Source organism: Chenopodium album, chromosome 4, assembly GCF_948465745.1.
Source record: "Chenopodium album chromosome 4, dcCheAlbu1.1, whole genome shotgun sequence".
Classification (NCBI taxonomy): Eukaryota; Viridiplantae; Streptophyta; class Magnoliopsida; order Caryophyllales; family Amaranthaceae; genus Chenopodium; species Chenopodium album.
The window spans coordinates 43,310,207-43,324,566 of record NC_137837.1 but is presented as its reverse complement, the minus strand read 5'-3'; the positions used below and the strand labels follow the sequence as shown (position 1 = coordinate 43,324,566).

The 14,360-nt window shown below is 33.9% G+C and overlaps 1 protein-coding gene and 1 long non-coding RNA gene across 2 annotated transcripts; both read left to right on the top strand.

Moving 5' to 3' along the window:
- The first annotated feature begins 1,823 nt into the window (after positions 1-1,823).
- On the top strand, positions 1,824-4,056 carry LOC145626957 (uncharacterized). Its single transcript, XR_014111210.1, has 2 exons — positions 1,824-2,259; positions 2,657-4,056. It is a non-coding gene; the product is annotated as an uncharacterized LOC145626957 (long non-coding RNA).
- Positions 4,057-13,331: 9,275 nt separating this feature from the next.
- On the top strand, positions 13,332-14,303 carry LOC145627877 (uncharacterized). The gene has a single exon (XM_081680221.1). The coding sequence runs from the start codon at positions 13,332-13,334 to the stop codon at positions 14,301-14,303; it is 972 nt and encodes a 323-aa protein (XP_081536347.1).
- The last annotated feature ends 57 nt before the right edge of the window (positions 14,304-14,360 follow it).

Below are 14,360 nucleotides of genomic sequence, written 5' to 3'. Positions count from 1 at the left end.
AGCTTTTCCTTAATTTTACTCTTTATTTCTTTAGTTTGCATTTTCTTAGTTGAATTTCTATCTTTATGCTTTCTTGGTTTATTTTGTTATTTTCTCTTTTATTTGCTTATTTTCCTTCATTTTTCAGGTTAAGGTCGTTATCCAAGATTCCCGAGGCCTCTTCCCAAGTTTGGCATTGATTATGATACCTATTGTTCTCCATTTTAAGCTCAAGCATGGAGAAGTGCAAGTTCCTAAGGACCTTAGGCCGTGCATTCAAGCCGTGGGGGCATGATTTCTCGTGTTGAACCCACAAACATGGAGTTCGGAAATTCCTAGGTCTCGTGTTTATCAAGAGCATTGAGTGGAATGCACGAGGATCGTCGACATGATGGTGAAGAGGGCTGCCCTATTCCCAGGCGCGGCCGCCCGGCCTGGTGGCGCGGTCATGCCTGTCTGGGTCTCTGTTCTGTACCCAGATCAGCGCGGCCGCACTATCCTTTATAGTTGGTTGCGCCTGTACGAGTTTATTTGGGGACGATTTAACTAATTTCTCTTTGTTAGTTTTACTATATATAGATTTTCATTCTATTTTTAGAGAGAGAAGATTAGAATAGATTTTGTAGAATTAGAATATGAATTGTAGAGAGAGAAACTCTAGATTATAGAGAGAGAAGTTCTTGATTAATGATTGAAGATTCATGATTCTAGCATTTTCTCTATTGAATTGAAGTAAGTTTGTAAGGATTTCTTTTACTTTAACGCAATCGTTAGCTTATCATTTCAACTGTTTTGTTGATTGTTCAAGTTTGAATTGAATTTATGATTGAATTAGTTTCGTTGATATGATGATGATGATGAAATTGATGATTAGATTAGTTTTGATCTTGATTTCTATGGAATTTGAGTAGTTCTCTTGCTAAGGGAATGGTGAAGCATATATGAGTAATGGATTGATGCTAATTGGGGGAAATTGATGGAGTTGATGTTGTGATTAAATTGGTTGATTGATTAAGTGCGTCTGTATGATTAATTGAAGAGTAGCTAACTTTGATTGTTACACTAGAATGTATTGTAAGCTCACATTGATAAGGAAAATTTTTTTGTGGCTTGCTTTTGTCGATTGAGTAGGTTTGCAAGGTTCCTAGTTAGAGTCTCTCGTAGTTGACTCTAGCTTGACCTCTAGAAGATAAGCCTACCATACTCTCTTTATTGCTTAATTGATTTTCCCTTGCAACACTAGACTTAGTCATCTCCAATCCCAATTAGCTATATCCATTTCGAGTATATGCTGATCCTAACTCTAGTGCTTGATATTATTTGATTTCTTCTTGATTATTTTATTGTTTAGAATATACACACCTTACTTCATTACTTTGAGATAGCTTAGCTTTTGCATTAACATTCATCTCCCATTCCTAGTGGTTCGACCCTCGACTTACTCCTCTGCTAGGTATAAGGGTGTGCTGAGAGATTACAAATTTTATTTTGACCGAGAATAGATTAGTTTTCAACGACCTAGTCTCTACCCTAGATCATCCATACGCTTCAGCAGCCACGCACCAAGGCCGCAACCTAAGCAGCCAGCACACAGGAACCCAGCCAGCAGCCGCGAGCTAGTCGCGGGCGCGGGGTGGCTGGGCACAGGCACGGGGTGGCTAGCCGCGGGCGCGGGGTTCACTACTACAAAATTGGGTTTAAGTAACACCTATTGGTAACACCTTAAAAAGTTCAAGATTGTTTAATTTTTACGTAACACTTTTGTAACATTATTGTATTAAGTAACATTTAATGTAACACTTTAATATAATGTAACACTTTGTTGTAACACATGAATATTAGGTAGCACTTGATTGTAACACTTATGCATTTATTTATGCTCAATCCTTTTTTTCTTATCAGGTTTTTTTATTTATTTATTATATTTTTATTCTTCTAACCCTTTATTTATTTTTAATAGTTCTAACCCTTTACTTTCTTTTTTTCTTTTATTCTTTTTATTATTCTTTTTTCCATTATATCTCATCTTATTCTCGATCTCAAATAGTTGTTCTCCTTCTCCTCGAAGATGAAGGTGTATACGCCCTACCGCAGCCGTAGCGACAACCATAACCACCGCTGATCACAAATTCTCTCTCCCGTTTCCTTTTTTCACTCCTTCAGCAGTCTAGTTTTGTCTTCTTCATCTCGATCTTAATTTCCTCCAATGGCCGCAATTTGCTAGATATTTTCCCGCAGATTAATCAAAGATGCCCTCTTTTCCCCCAATTTTACTTGCAGGTAATCGTACTATACTTTTTTTTATATCATCCAATTTCCAGTCCAAAATCTTGATTTATGGTTAATTAATTGAGTTTGTATAATTAATATTCTTCACAAAATTTGTTATATTTATCCTATAAATCCTATTGTACTCGAAACTGCAGATAATACATTGTCTTTGTGAAATTAGGGGTAATTTCTCTCTACTCCAATTTGTGCATAATTAATGTTTTTTTATATTAAACTTTGACACATTTTACGTACATGATATATGGTTTCAATTTTTACATACAGATAGGTGAAACATACAATGGTTTTGATAAATTTCAGCTATAGGTTTTAATTATTTATGATCAATTTCAGCCTAATTTCAGACTAATACTGTACTTTCACTTTGCTTCATTTCCTCTTGTAGTCATGTGAGTTCTTGATAATGGCGACAGATGTTAATCATAAGCTTCGATCAAATTGCATTGGCCTTTGATTCAATAAAGGTTTGTTTCTTATTAAAAATCTAGATTTTTCTTTTGATATATTTGATTTTCATATTTATGTGATTTGTTTTTTGGAACTATATTTTTTTTATTTGGTTTTGTCAGGGAAAAGAGGATAGAGTTCAATTATGCATAGCTTATTTTGGGATTTTCTTTTATGATTTTACATACATAGGTTGTGAGTATATATTTTTATTTCTCAACTTGTGGAAAAAGGGGGGAATTGGGTTCAATCTTGAACTAATCATTGTACGCATTAGCTTGGATAAATATTTGTGATTAGTTTCTCTGTATCACTCACAATCCACAACATCAATTTCACAAGTAATAATTTAATACAACACATTATTAGTTGAACAGATTTCTATAATGAGTATAATTTGCTTTGTATTAGAATACTTTTATTATAAAATCGGGTCAAATGTCACAGGTAATAGTGTAACACTAAGACATTTTCAGTTGGATGATTGGATTTTATTACTTCTATTAGAAACTACATGGAGTCATCATAGTGTTTTTTAGTAGTCTAATTTCTTAGTCACTACTAAATATGAGGATTACAGTTCTATAAATTGAAAAAGCTAAATTTAAAAGGCATAGGTTTATGAAAAAAAGTAATTCAACACCATTAGTTGAACTTACCATTAGTTAAACATATTTCTCTTTTGCTATCTGAAAGCATGATTTATCAGACCTTACTTTAGCAAGTATGCTTGTAGATTAATTGATGTATACATTGCATAAGCATGGTGGTGCTTTCTTATAGATGATGATATGATTTTTTAGTCCTCGTAAAACAACTCTGATGTTTATTTTTCTTTATTGTTTCTTTAGTAAGCTAGAACTAGTGTTGCCCACTTTTTACTTCTTATTCTTCTTAATAGTGTGATAACATTTTGCTTTTCATGAATAGTGTTGATTTTTTATCCCTTCTTATGTAATTACATGTCAGGTTTGGTTTGCTTGGACTACTGGAATAATAATGCATTTTGCATACCTTTTGCCATTCCTACTACTGTGAAATCCGAATAATGCCAAGGATATAAAAGATGAGGCCTATAAATTAGAATTTTGCTCTATGTATAAAAGTCGATAGAGCAAGGGTGCAAGTTGCGACAAGGCAGGGCATAATAGCCCCTTATCTTTCAGATTCCTAGTTTTACTATTGTAAAAAAAAGAGTATACTTGTGTATTTGTATATATACTAATGTTTTTTTTTTGGGTGAAGGAGAGGGGCAATGCCCCTGGATGTATTTATACAAATGTAAATATAGTAATTATAATAAGTTATAATCAATGTTAAATCATTTTATTATTATTATTATTGTTATTAATATTATTATTATTATTATTATTATTATTATTATTATTATTATTATTATTATTATTATTATTATTATTATTATTATTATTATTATTATTATTATTATTATTATTATTATTATTATTATTATTATTATTATTATTATTATTATTATTATTATACATAAGATTGAATAAAGTGTTACTACATGTAAAAAGATGATTCAAAAATGTTACCTAATAATAAAAAAGGTGTTACATGTGTTTGCAAGAGTGATACACAATATCGGATAAAGTGTTACCCTAAGATTGAAAAATGATACTAAAGATAAGTAAGTGTTACATAAGAAATAAAAAGTAACACTTAAAAAATGATACCAATAATATAAAAAAGTGTTACATCAGAATGTTTATAGTAACATTTTTAATAGTGTTACCATACGTTACCCAAAGTGTTACATAAGACCTTAGGTAACATGGGCGGATGTATCACCCACTAAAGTGTTACCTATTGTCTATAATAACACTTTTACCACTTTATGTAACACTTTTTGGGTGTTACTTGAGGTTAGTTATGTACTAGTGGTTACTGCAGCCCAAAATAGCTGATTCCGAGCAGTAACTTGCTGCGGTCTGGCCGTGGCGTGGGTTTCAGCCGCGGGCGCGGCCTCGGGCTGCTCTATTCCATCTTTTCTCCTCCATAGGCGCGGCCGATTTCTCCGCGGGCGCGGCTTTGTAGGTTTTATTTGCGATTTCATTTCTTTCCTTTGTTTGTTTATATATTGTACGGCTTTCATTATTCTTCATACATAAAATTATTTAGTTTAGAATAGTTCTCTCTCCTCTAAGGAGGATTAGGTTAGTTTAGGTGTCTCTCTCTCTAGATTAGGAGTAGTTTTAGAGAGAGAAAGTGAGGGATTGCAATGGTGATTGAGAGATTGAAGATACAAGGGTTACAATTGTGTTGAAGGTCTTCTCTATTATCAATGAGCATTCTTAACTCTATCTCACCTTATTGCTTTGTTTAATTTCATGTTTGTTTGGTTTAATTATGATGTTTGATGCTTAATTAGTGTAATTGTTCTTGATATATTGTTGATTCTTGATTTCCATAGTTGTTAGTTGATAGATGATGATTCTTGAATAGTTGTTTGGCTAGGAAATGGGTGAAACTTGCATGATTGATTAATTGTGATTAATTTGGGAATTGTGTTGATTGATTGTTGAGATTAAAGTGATCAATGAAGGTTTGCATGTGTGTAATTCGATTAGGCCTTGAGAAATATGCTATATTGCATTGTAATTGCTAATGACACGAACAATTAATTTAGGAATTGCAATTATCGATTAATTTTTATTGTCATTCTCTTAGTTTGTTATTCATAGTGCACCCTAGCTTAACAATTAGGAGATAGCTCTTTGATTCCAATTGATTTCTCTTATCATTAGTCTTCACAACCTTTGATTGGCATGGTCTTCCCAAGTTGTTGCAATTGACATGATTACTTGTTGATCCCATTCCTAGTGTTTTATTTGTTTGGTTGCTTGTTTTGTTAGTTGTTAGTGTTACATCTTACCTTCGATTTCGACCTAGCTTAGGCGCATAATTGAAAGCATTTGAACATTACTGTTCCTTTGGGTTTGACCCTTGACTTGCCTCTATACTCGTATTTAGATTTGTTAAGTGTTTATAAATTTAGTTTGACCGAGGGAAGATTAGATAACGACCTAGTTTTCCTCTCTTCAGTTGTATCATATACTTGCCATCCATCAAGAGCATTTCATGAAGGTGATTTTGATCTCCATTGCTAAACTTCTTAGTCAAAATTAGCAATCACTAGAATTGTCCAAATAGGCTTACGCATCTAATAGGTTTGACCCTTTGAAGACTATCATGGACTAGCACATCTTTACAGACATGGAGTCCATACTGGATTTCTTGGCTTTAAGCCATTTCTTAAGTTGGCACTTTCCAAAGCTTGCTTGTAGGGCACGTATTCCAACCATTCCAATAGGAAAATTTTAGAATCCACCTTTTCTCAGAATTTCAACAAACTGTTTGTTTTGATCCCAAGTGATCTACAATAGGTATGAGCAATAATAGAATTATTTTCTTCAACTCTTTGAAGCTTTTCATTCAAGTGGGACGATAGAAGCCTTGCTAGTGGAATTAGCTTGCTTCGACACATGGTTTATCAATTTATCTAATTTCATATGCCTTTGTCTCTGATGTGGTGTTATTCACATCCTTTTATTGCTCGTCTCGAATCTCATCAAGATCTAACTTTACTCCTACTTGGCTTTATAGGAAGAGATTCTTTCTATAAAGACACTATCGCGAGCAACAAACATTTGTGTTTTCTACGCGATTGCAGGAATAATACCTCTTAGGCTCCATGAGAAAACCCGTGAAGAACTTTTTGTCTGATTTAGGGTCTATTATGTCATATTTGTAAACATTTTACATTGATTTCATAACACTTAATCCTGTTTGAAAAAGATAACTTTTGGAACATTTCCAATTCATAACTCTTATGACATCTTTTCTACTACTTTGGTTAAGTTTCCTGTTTAGTATATTAGCAATTGTTGTTGTAATATATGTCCTCAAAACAATATTTGTAAATCATTAAATCTAATCTAGGATCGAACCATGGAAAGAAAAATTTGATTCCTTCTTTAAATATACATTTTAATTGTAATGTTTCTGGATTGTGAACTAATTCAACAATTCCCTTTTAGATGATTGTTGATTTTGAGTTAAATATTTATCATAACAATCATATTGCGGTGGTAATTATTCAAGTCAAATTGATTTTACATTTCATTTTAGAATTTTGAACATTTCAATGATTCCAAGCTTTACTTCATTAAGCAGTTATCAATATACTTACTTAAATCATTAGTAAAAGCAATGAAATAATTAAATTTCTTTGCTAATTCTTGAACTTATTGGTTCACACACATCATATGTTTGTATTCCAAAAGGTCATTTTTAGCTCTTTTACCCTTTTAACTAAAAGGAAACTTGGTCGTCTTACTTTATCAAGCATGACTTCTAATTCTCAAATGATTCATAATCAATTTAGAATAAGATTCCATCCAATTGTTACTTTGGATGTGCAAATTGGTTATGTGACCTAACTTTACTTTGTTATAAGTAAGTTTATCTTTGAATCATCTAAATTGCTTTTGTGATCTACTTTTATCAATGTCATAAAACAAAATAACTCATATCTAGCAAAATGAAAACAATTTATTACCTTGATCATGGATCAACACTTGTCCAAGCCAAGTAAAAACCAAATCAGTATTCAAACTAACACTGAAACTTGTCTCATCAAAGCTGGAAAATGTTTTAAATCATCATAAAAATTCGGAAATTAAAACTATGAAACTATCTGTGGCCACTCAAACACTTCTAGTGCACCTTTAACCTCCATTTCCATGCTAGCTTCACTTACTTGCAGTTCCTGCGCAACATTCATAATGTTAAGCACTGCAACTTGGTATCACATACCATAGTGAAATTTAAAATGTTTATAACATAATACCTGAGGTTGATGCTCCATTCATCTTGAAGAAGTCAAGGTATTTCTAGCAATTGCGTTTTCAATGCCCCTTCTTCTTGCAGTAAAAGCATTCACTTCCACTTGTAGCCTTGGGTTTTGGATTCGCCTTAGGCTTCTTAGGAGCCTTGGCAACTTGCTTTCCCTTTCTCTTAGCACTAGCCTTTTGCCCCTTTCTCTTGAACCTCTTTCCCTTTTGAATCATAAGAACTTCCTTCTTAGGTTCCTTAGGGATTTTCTTTTCAATACTAACCAGCATTGCGTGCAATTGATTCATAGCCTCTGCAGTCGTAGTCATGTTGAAATTCATGATAAACTGGTTAAAACTTTCTGAAAGTGAGTGGAGAATGATGTCAGTTTTCATCTCATCACTGTATGGGTGCCCCAGTTTCTCCATATTTTGAATAAGGCTGATCATTTTGAAAACATGATCATGAACTGTGGCACCCTTCTCCATCCTACAATCTAGAATCTCACGATGGAGCTCGTACCTTTCAACTCTAGCTTGTTTCTTAAACAAAGCTTTGAGTTCTTGCACGATTGTGTACACATCCTGATCCTCAAAACGCTTTTGAAGACTAGGTTCAATGGTAGCAATCATCAAGCAAGTGATAGGCACAACTCTATCATGAGCTTCCTTGTGCTTCTTGACTTCTGCCACAGTTGCAGTTTCTGGCAGAGGTCCTGGCAATGGGGTGTCATTGACATCCTCTCTACCTTCAGATTTCAGAACGAGCCTTACCATTCTTTCCAGAGTGGAAAAGTTTTCTCAAGTTAACCTATCCTTCTCAAGGAATGGTCGAAGATTGTAAATGTTGTTGTCATTGTGATTAGGCTACCCATCTAAGTCAAAATAAGGCAAAGTTTAATAATTATGTTTAATTTAACATTTAAAGTACCATAAACGATTAAATTGGTAACTTTAAAGCACTTTATTAAACATTAATTGATCCCAATTGAATTTTTAGTGATTCCAAGGTCCTTTATTTGTATAATAGTTGACCGAACTGAGGCCCTACCATCCTTACATTTTCAAGGTGAGTAAAATATTTACTGATTACAACTCTTGTAACTCTTGGTTGAATAATTAACCATCACATGCTTTATTATTACCCTTTGCTTCAAGGTTCTAAACGCTTTAGGTAATCTTGTTGAGCATAACCAATTAAATATGTAGAACGTGATCCACCCCACAATACCTAAAATAACAAGTGACCCATCACTCACTATTAAAGGATTGTTGGGTATCTAGCGCATCATCAATCAACATAAATAAAATCTAACATGCATAATCTACTAATGCAATAAAACATGACATAGTTTGGCCACTTAGTCCTAAGAAAACTAGAAATGAAAAGCTCCCACTTGAATCATCATGGATCTCCATCCACCTTGCTCCTTTGGTCCTTCACTTCATGGGATTTTTTGGACTAACACTATTTAAATAACTAAATTATTTACTTTAAATAAAAGTTACAAAAATACTTAACGGTATGCAGACCGTATTTAGATTCTAAAAATACATCACGATGCGCAGAGCGTATTTTAGAATCTATGGGCTACACTAGTCTATATATAGCAACATAATATCATATATTATATAAAATGTCATATAATAAATCACTCAACATGCTTGTCTAAACTACAACATCGAATTTTCATAATTAAGGCAACGCATTTCCTAAAATATCTCATATTTTAAATCATAATTAGATAATACCATATATTATTCATGACCAATCATAAAATATCATATATTTAAATTTAAGCATAAGATAGAATTAAATCATATTTTAATCTAGAAAGATAAATCATATTTAATCTTCCACGATTATCCTAACAACTTAGGAGATTCTATCCTAATTACTAGCCAATAAAAAAAATTATAAAATCAATTATATCCTAATCTAATATGGGATAATCACATTATTCAAATCAATTATTATCCTTTTGGAATATGCTCAAAATATCCTAATCAATCTTACCCAAAATTAACCACTTTAATTACAGATAATTACCAATTTAACAACTTTAAATATGGATAATATTAAATGTAACAACTTTTGAATATTTGATTTTATCCTAAAACAAAAGATTTTATCCAAAATAAAACCGATTTTATCCAAAATAATTTTGTAATTATCTTGAAATAATTTTCAAAAACAGATTTTTTTTCTTTAACCGAGGCACCACCACACCGGCCATCGTGGTTGGCTAGCCAAAGCTATCCACGGTGGTTGGCTGCCGTAACAGCAGCCACTACAGCAAGGGCAGCAGCAGCGCAGCAGCTCCTGCTAGGCTGCAGGCCACCGTGAGCGGCCAGCCTTGGCTAGCCACGGTGGCTGGCTGCTTTGCAGCAACCACAACCGCGTTGTGGCAGCAGCAGCAGCCCTGGCATGGATGTGACACCAGCTGTGCAACTCTTGCATGTTGTTGTCCAGCAACATCCCGGACCTCCTGCCCTCCCTCCCTCTAGACTAACCCAGGTCGGCAGCCGTCGTGGTTGCGCCACCCAGCCACGGCTGCCGGCCTTAAAACATTTTTTTGGTTTTAAATTTAATTTAAATTACTTTTATAAAAATTAAATCAAATCAGTCCAAAAATTAATATTAAATCAACATTCAATTTTAAAATTAGGTTTCATCATAAAATTAATCCCAATTTAATTCTAACTCTTAAAATTAAATCGATGATCATACACAAAATATTTTTATGCATAAATCAATCCGATTATAATTATGAAACGTAAAACAATTCAAATTAAATCAAAATCAATCACAAAAATCATATTTTAGGGCTATGAATTTCGAAAATTCAAAAATTAGGGTTAGGGTTTTTCGAAAATCCGAAACTAGGGTTCTAGGGTTCGCAATTTTCAAATATTGTAGGGTTTAATTCGATCCTCTTCATGCCTATTTGAGCATAATTAAATCACATTTAATCAATTCTAAAAGTTTAATCACATTAAATATAACAATTGAACCATAATTAAATTAATTTCTCTCTCTTAATTGATTATAAAATTAACATGGACTTCAAATTAATTGTATTAATATGATCAAGCGCGTTCATGCAATAGGCTAACTGATACCATGTAGGAGTTTATAGGTACTACGTAGCGGAAAATCATGAATCAAATTTTATCAAGCACCTAATCCCAAGATCACATGCATAACACAGAAGACACATAATCATACCTTTGAAGCTTGAAATCCACGTAGCAATTGATTGACAAATAGAGAATAGAGCCCCAAGCGTTGCACCTCTACTTAGTCCACGAGCTTCGAACGAGCCGTCCACTAACACTAGATTGGTCGAGTTATTGTGGAAAACCGTGATCACCACCTTTTATGGACTAAGCCGACCACGATGATCCACCACCACCATGAACCACCACACTGGCGTCGAGGAGGAGAGAGAGTGTCGTGAAAGAGAGAGGAGTATGAGAGGGGTTGGTCTCGTGTTTGCTAATTTGGGTTTTGATCTTACTGATTAATTGAATTCAACTTACATGCAAACCCTAGGAACCTAATCTATTTACAATCACATTATAACTAGACTAGGTTAGGAAGCCCAAAACCCTCCAATCCATTCCATTTGGTCGGCCAAACTAGGGGATGAGGCCCATCATGGGCCTCGTACTCTTATGCCCGATCTAGACCCTTTGTGTGACCTTATAGGATTCGTCCAATTGGGTTTTGGCCTATTTTAGTAGTCCAAAGATCATTAGTACCTCTATATATGATAAAACGACGACCCAAAAGTCCGAACTTAATTATCTCCATAATTGTGATCCATTTATATATCTAGTAATTGTACACGACGAAGACATAAATCCTTCAGTTATTAGTATTGCTTTCTTTAATTTAATTTGATTTTAAAACAAATTTTTGCAATTTTGATTTCAAAATTAGGGTTTTCCCAATTATTTGTTTGAGTATTTTTAGTCTCGATCAAGTTTAAAATTAGGGATTTTGTTATTTTTGTTTGATTACTGTGTGTTTTCTCTTTTATTGATAATCAGAACAATATTTTGTGTTGTTCGGTATCAATTTTAGGATCTATATTGTTATTATTTGTTATTAATAATTCTTTTTATTTTGGTATTTTTTGAATTCACACTGTACAACTATAGCTGATTTATTTAAATTAAAATAAGTTCTTGCCTTAAAGTATTTAATGGTAGTAAGCTCTATTGTTGTGGCTTAGTTCCATTGTGAATTTAGATGACTTTGAGTTAAAATTGTAAAATGTATAAAATAATCTTATTAAAGAGCAGTGTTGGCCTTTATGTGCAAATACAGTTTGAGTTTCATTGAACAAAGTGTAGGGTTCTAGTTCCATTAAACTCTTATCTATCTAACAATGAAAACCAAATTAAATGTGGTAAGAATTTTTGGTGGTGTTGACTCAAATAGTGCTACTAAGCAAAGTTGGGGTTTTCAACCCTCACATTCTTGCACCACTTATATATTAAGCTTTGGATGAATGCAGTTGTAAGCTATAGAAAATTTATAGCTCAATAAGATCACATTTGTGCACTGTATGTAATATAAAATAAAGCTTACATCCTTGTGAAACCTAAGAGGTGTAACAATGTTATGTATAGCCAAATCACTAATCTTAATGATAATATAATCAATAGTATTTCCAAATGGATTTCAAGCCCCCAATGAATCAACATATAATAGGTGGCTATGAAGTATAATATATGCAACTAAATATATGTATCTTGCATGTTGAACTTGCATTTACCTTTATTGCCAATGTAAACTTATTTACAAGTTTGGGAATAGGTTTACAAGCTTCATACTCTGTCATAGTAACATGTATGGTGATCATGAAGGCCATTTTGCCTAATATCTAACGTCTATAAAAAATTTTGATTACTTTTGAGAATTTTCTCTTTACTTTTGAGTAATTTTCTTTACTTTGATACACTTTGTTAAATCAAAGTGAGTTTTCCCTCTTAGCACTATCTAGTGAAACGGAATCAGACGAATTTATGATGTTGAGTTGTTGCTACTAATTCTTTGCATATTGAATTTTTTGGTTATTTGTCGTTTGTCTAGAGTACAACCAATATCTTATACTACCTCCGCTTCGAGTTACTTGCAACAAAGTACAAGTTTGCGGAGGCCAAGGTAAAAGATTGGAGTGTGTTTAGTTAAGGGGTGGGGGTAGTATTAGGAGAGATAAATTGGAGGGAAAGGAAGTGGTCCCTTATTAACTTTTTCTTAGCATGTGGGGGGAATCTTTTTAGTGGGGTTTTTCCCCCCCCCCTTTTATGTCTGAATTCCTAAGTAGTTTCCCACTAGTTTTGGGATTTTAGTTTTTCCCTCCCAAATTTTGCACGAAAATTTAAATGGTCACCCAAATTCAATTTTTTCAATCAAAAGGACCTCTTTATAAAGAGGTCACCCCTCCTAATAAACCCATCTTTTTTCACATTCATTTCAGAGGGGTTTATTTGGGAGGGGGGGTGATAAATTCAGTTTGACAAAAACCACAGAAACCACAAGTAATCAAGTTCACAAAATACAGGCAGCCCTAGATAAATTACATTTCAACTAACATTAGTTGTTAAAAATCCTAATTCTAAGTGCTGAGTTAGTTGATGCAGCATCCATATTTACTGAATTAGGCTCCACTGAAGACCGCAAAAAAAACCCACAGCCACCACTTCATCACCTTCACTTGCTCTGCAAAAAAACCAAGGGGAGTCATGGAATTCTTTGAATCTGATTTTTTTGGAAGGCATCAAATGTATGAAGATGAACAACAGCAATGGGACTACTACAACATGGGACTTCATGACTCAGGGCAATATGAATCAGAAATGGAACAAGAGCAACAGAATGATGAACAAGCAGATGGTGGGTATGATGCAGATGTTGATGAGACACAAACAGAGACAGAGGGGACTCCAACTCAAGAAGGTCATGCTAGAAGGCCAAACAGAGAACTCACTTTGGAAGAAAAGAGACAACTAGTTGATGAAATTTTGGTGAACATGGAAGGGGACTCATTACCTTTTGGATTTTTATCCAAAATGGCCAGAAAACACAATGTTCACAGATCAACAACAACTAGATGGTTCCAGGTAATTAAAAAACATTTAGGGGAGGGGACTGCAATTGATGTGAGGACCAAAAAATTAGGACAGACTGGGCCTAAACCCAAACAATATTCTGATGAGTGGTTAGTGTTTGTTCCTCTGTATAAGAGGACCACTGAAAGAAGCTATGCTACTTCCCTTCATGTTTCTTCCTCAGTGATACACAGATTAAAGAAACAAGGCAGACTTAGAACACACACATCAAGCAATCACCCAGCACTGACAGACAATCACAAAATAGCAAGACTAAAGTGGGTGTTAAGCTATGTTCACCCTGTTCCAGCTGTTGGGAACCCAACTTTCAGAGATATGAAGCACACAATTCATATTGATGAAAAGTGGTTCTACTTGAACCCAGAAACAAGAACATTTTATTTGCTACCAAATGAAGACAACCTATACAGAGTTCAACAGTCTAGGAGGTTTAAATTGAAGGCTATGTTCATGGGCATGGTTGGAAAGCCACTATATGATGAAAACAAAAATCTTTTGCATGATGGCAAGTTTGGGTTATTTCCTTTTGTCAAGTATGACATAGCAAAGAAGACAAGCAAGAACAGAGCCAAGGGAACTTTGTAAACTAAGGTTGTCCAGTCTGTAAACAAGGATGCTATAAGGGACATGCTACTCAACCAT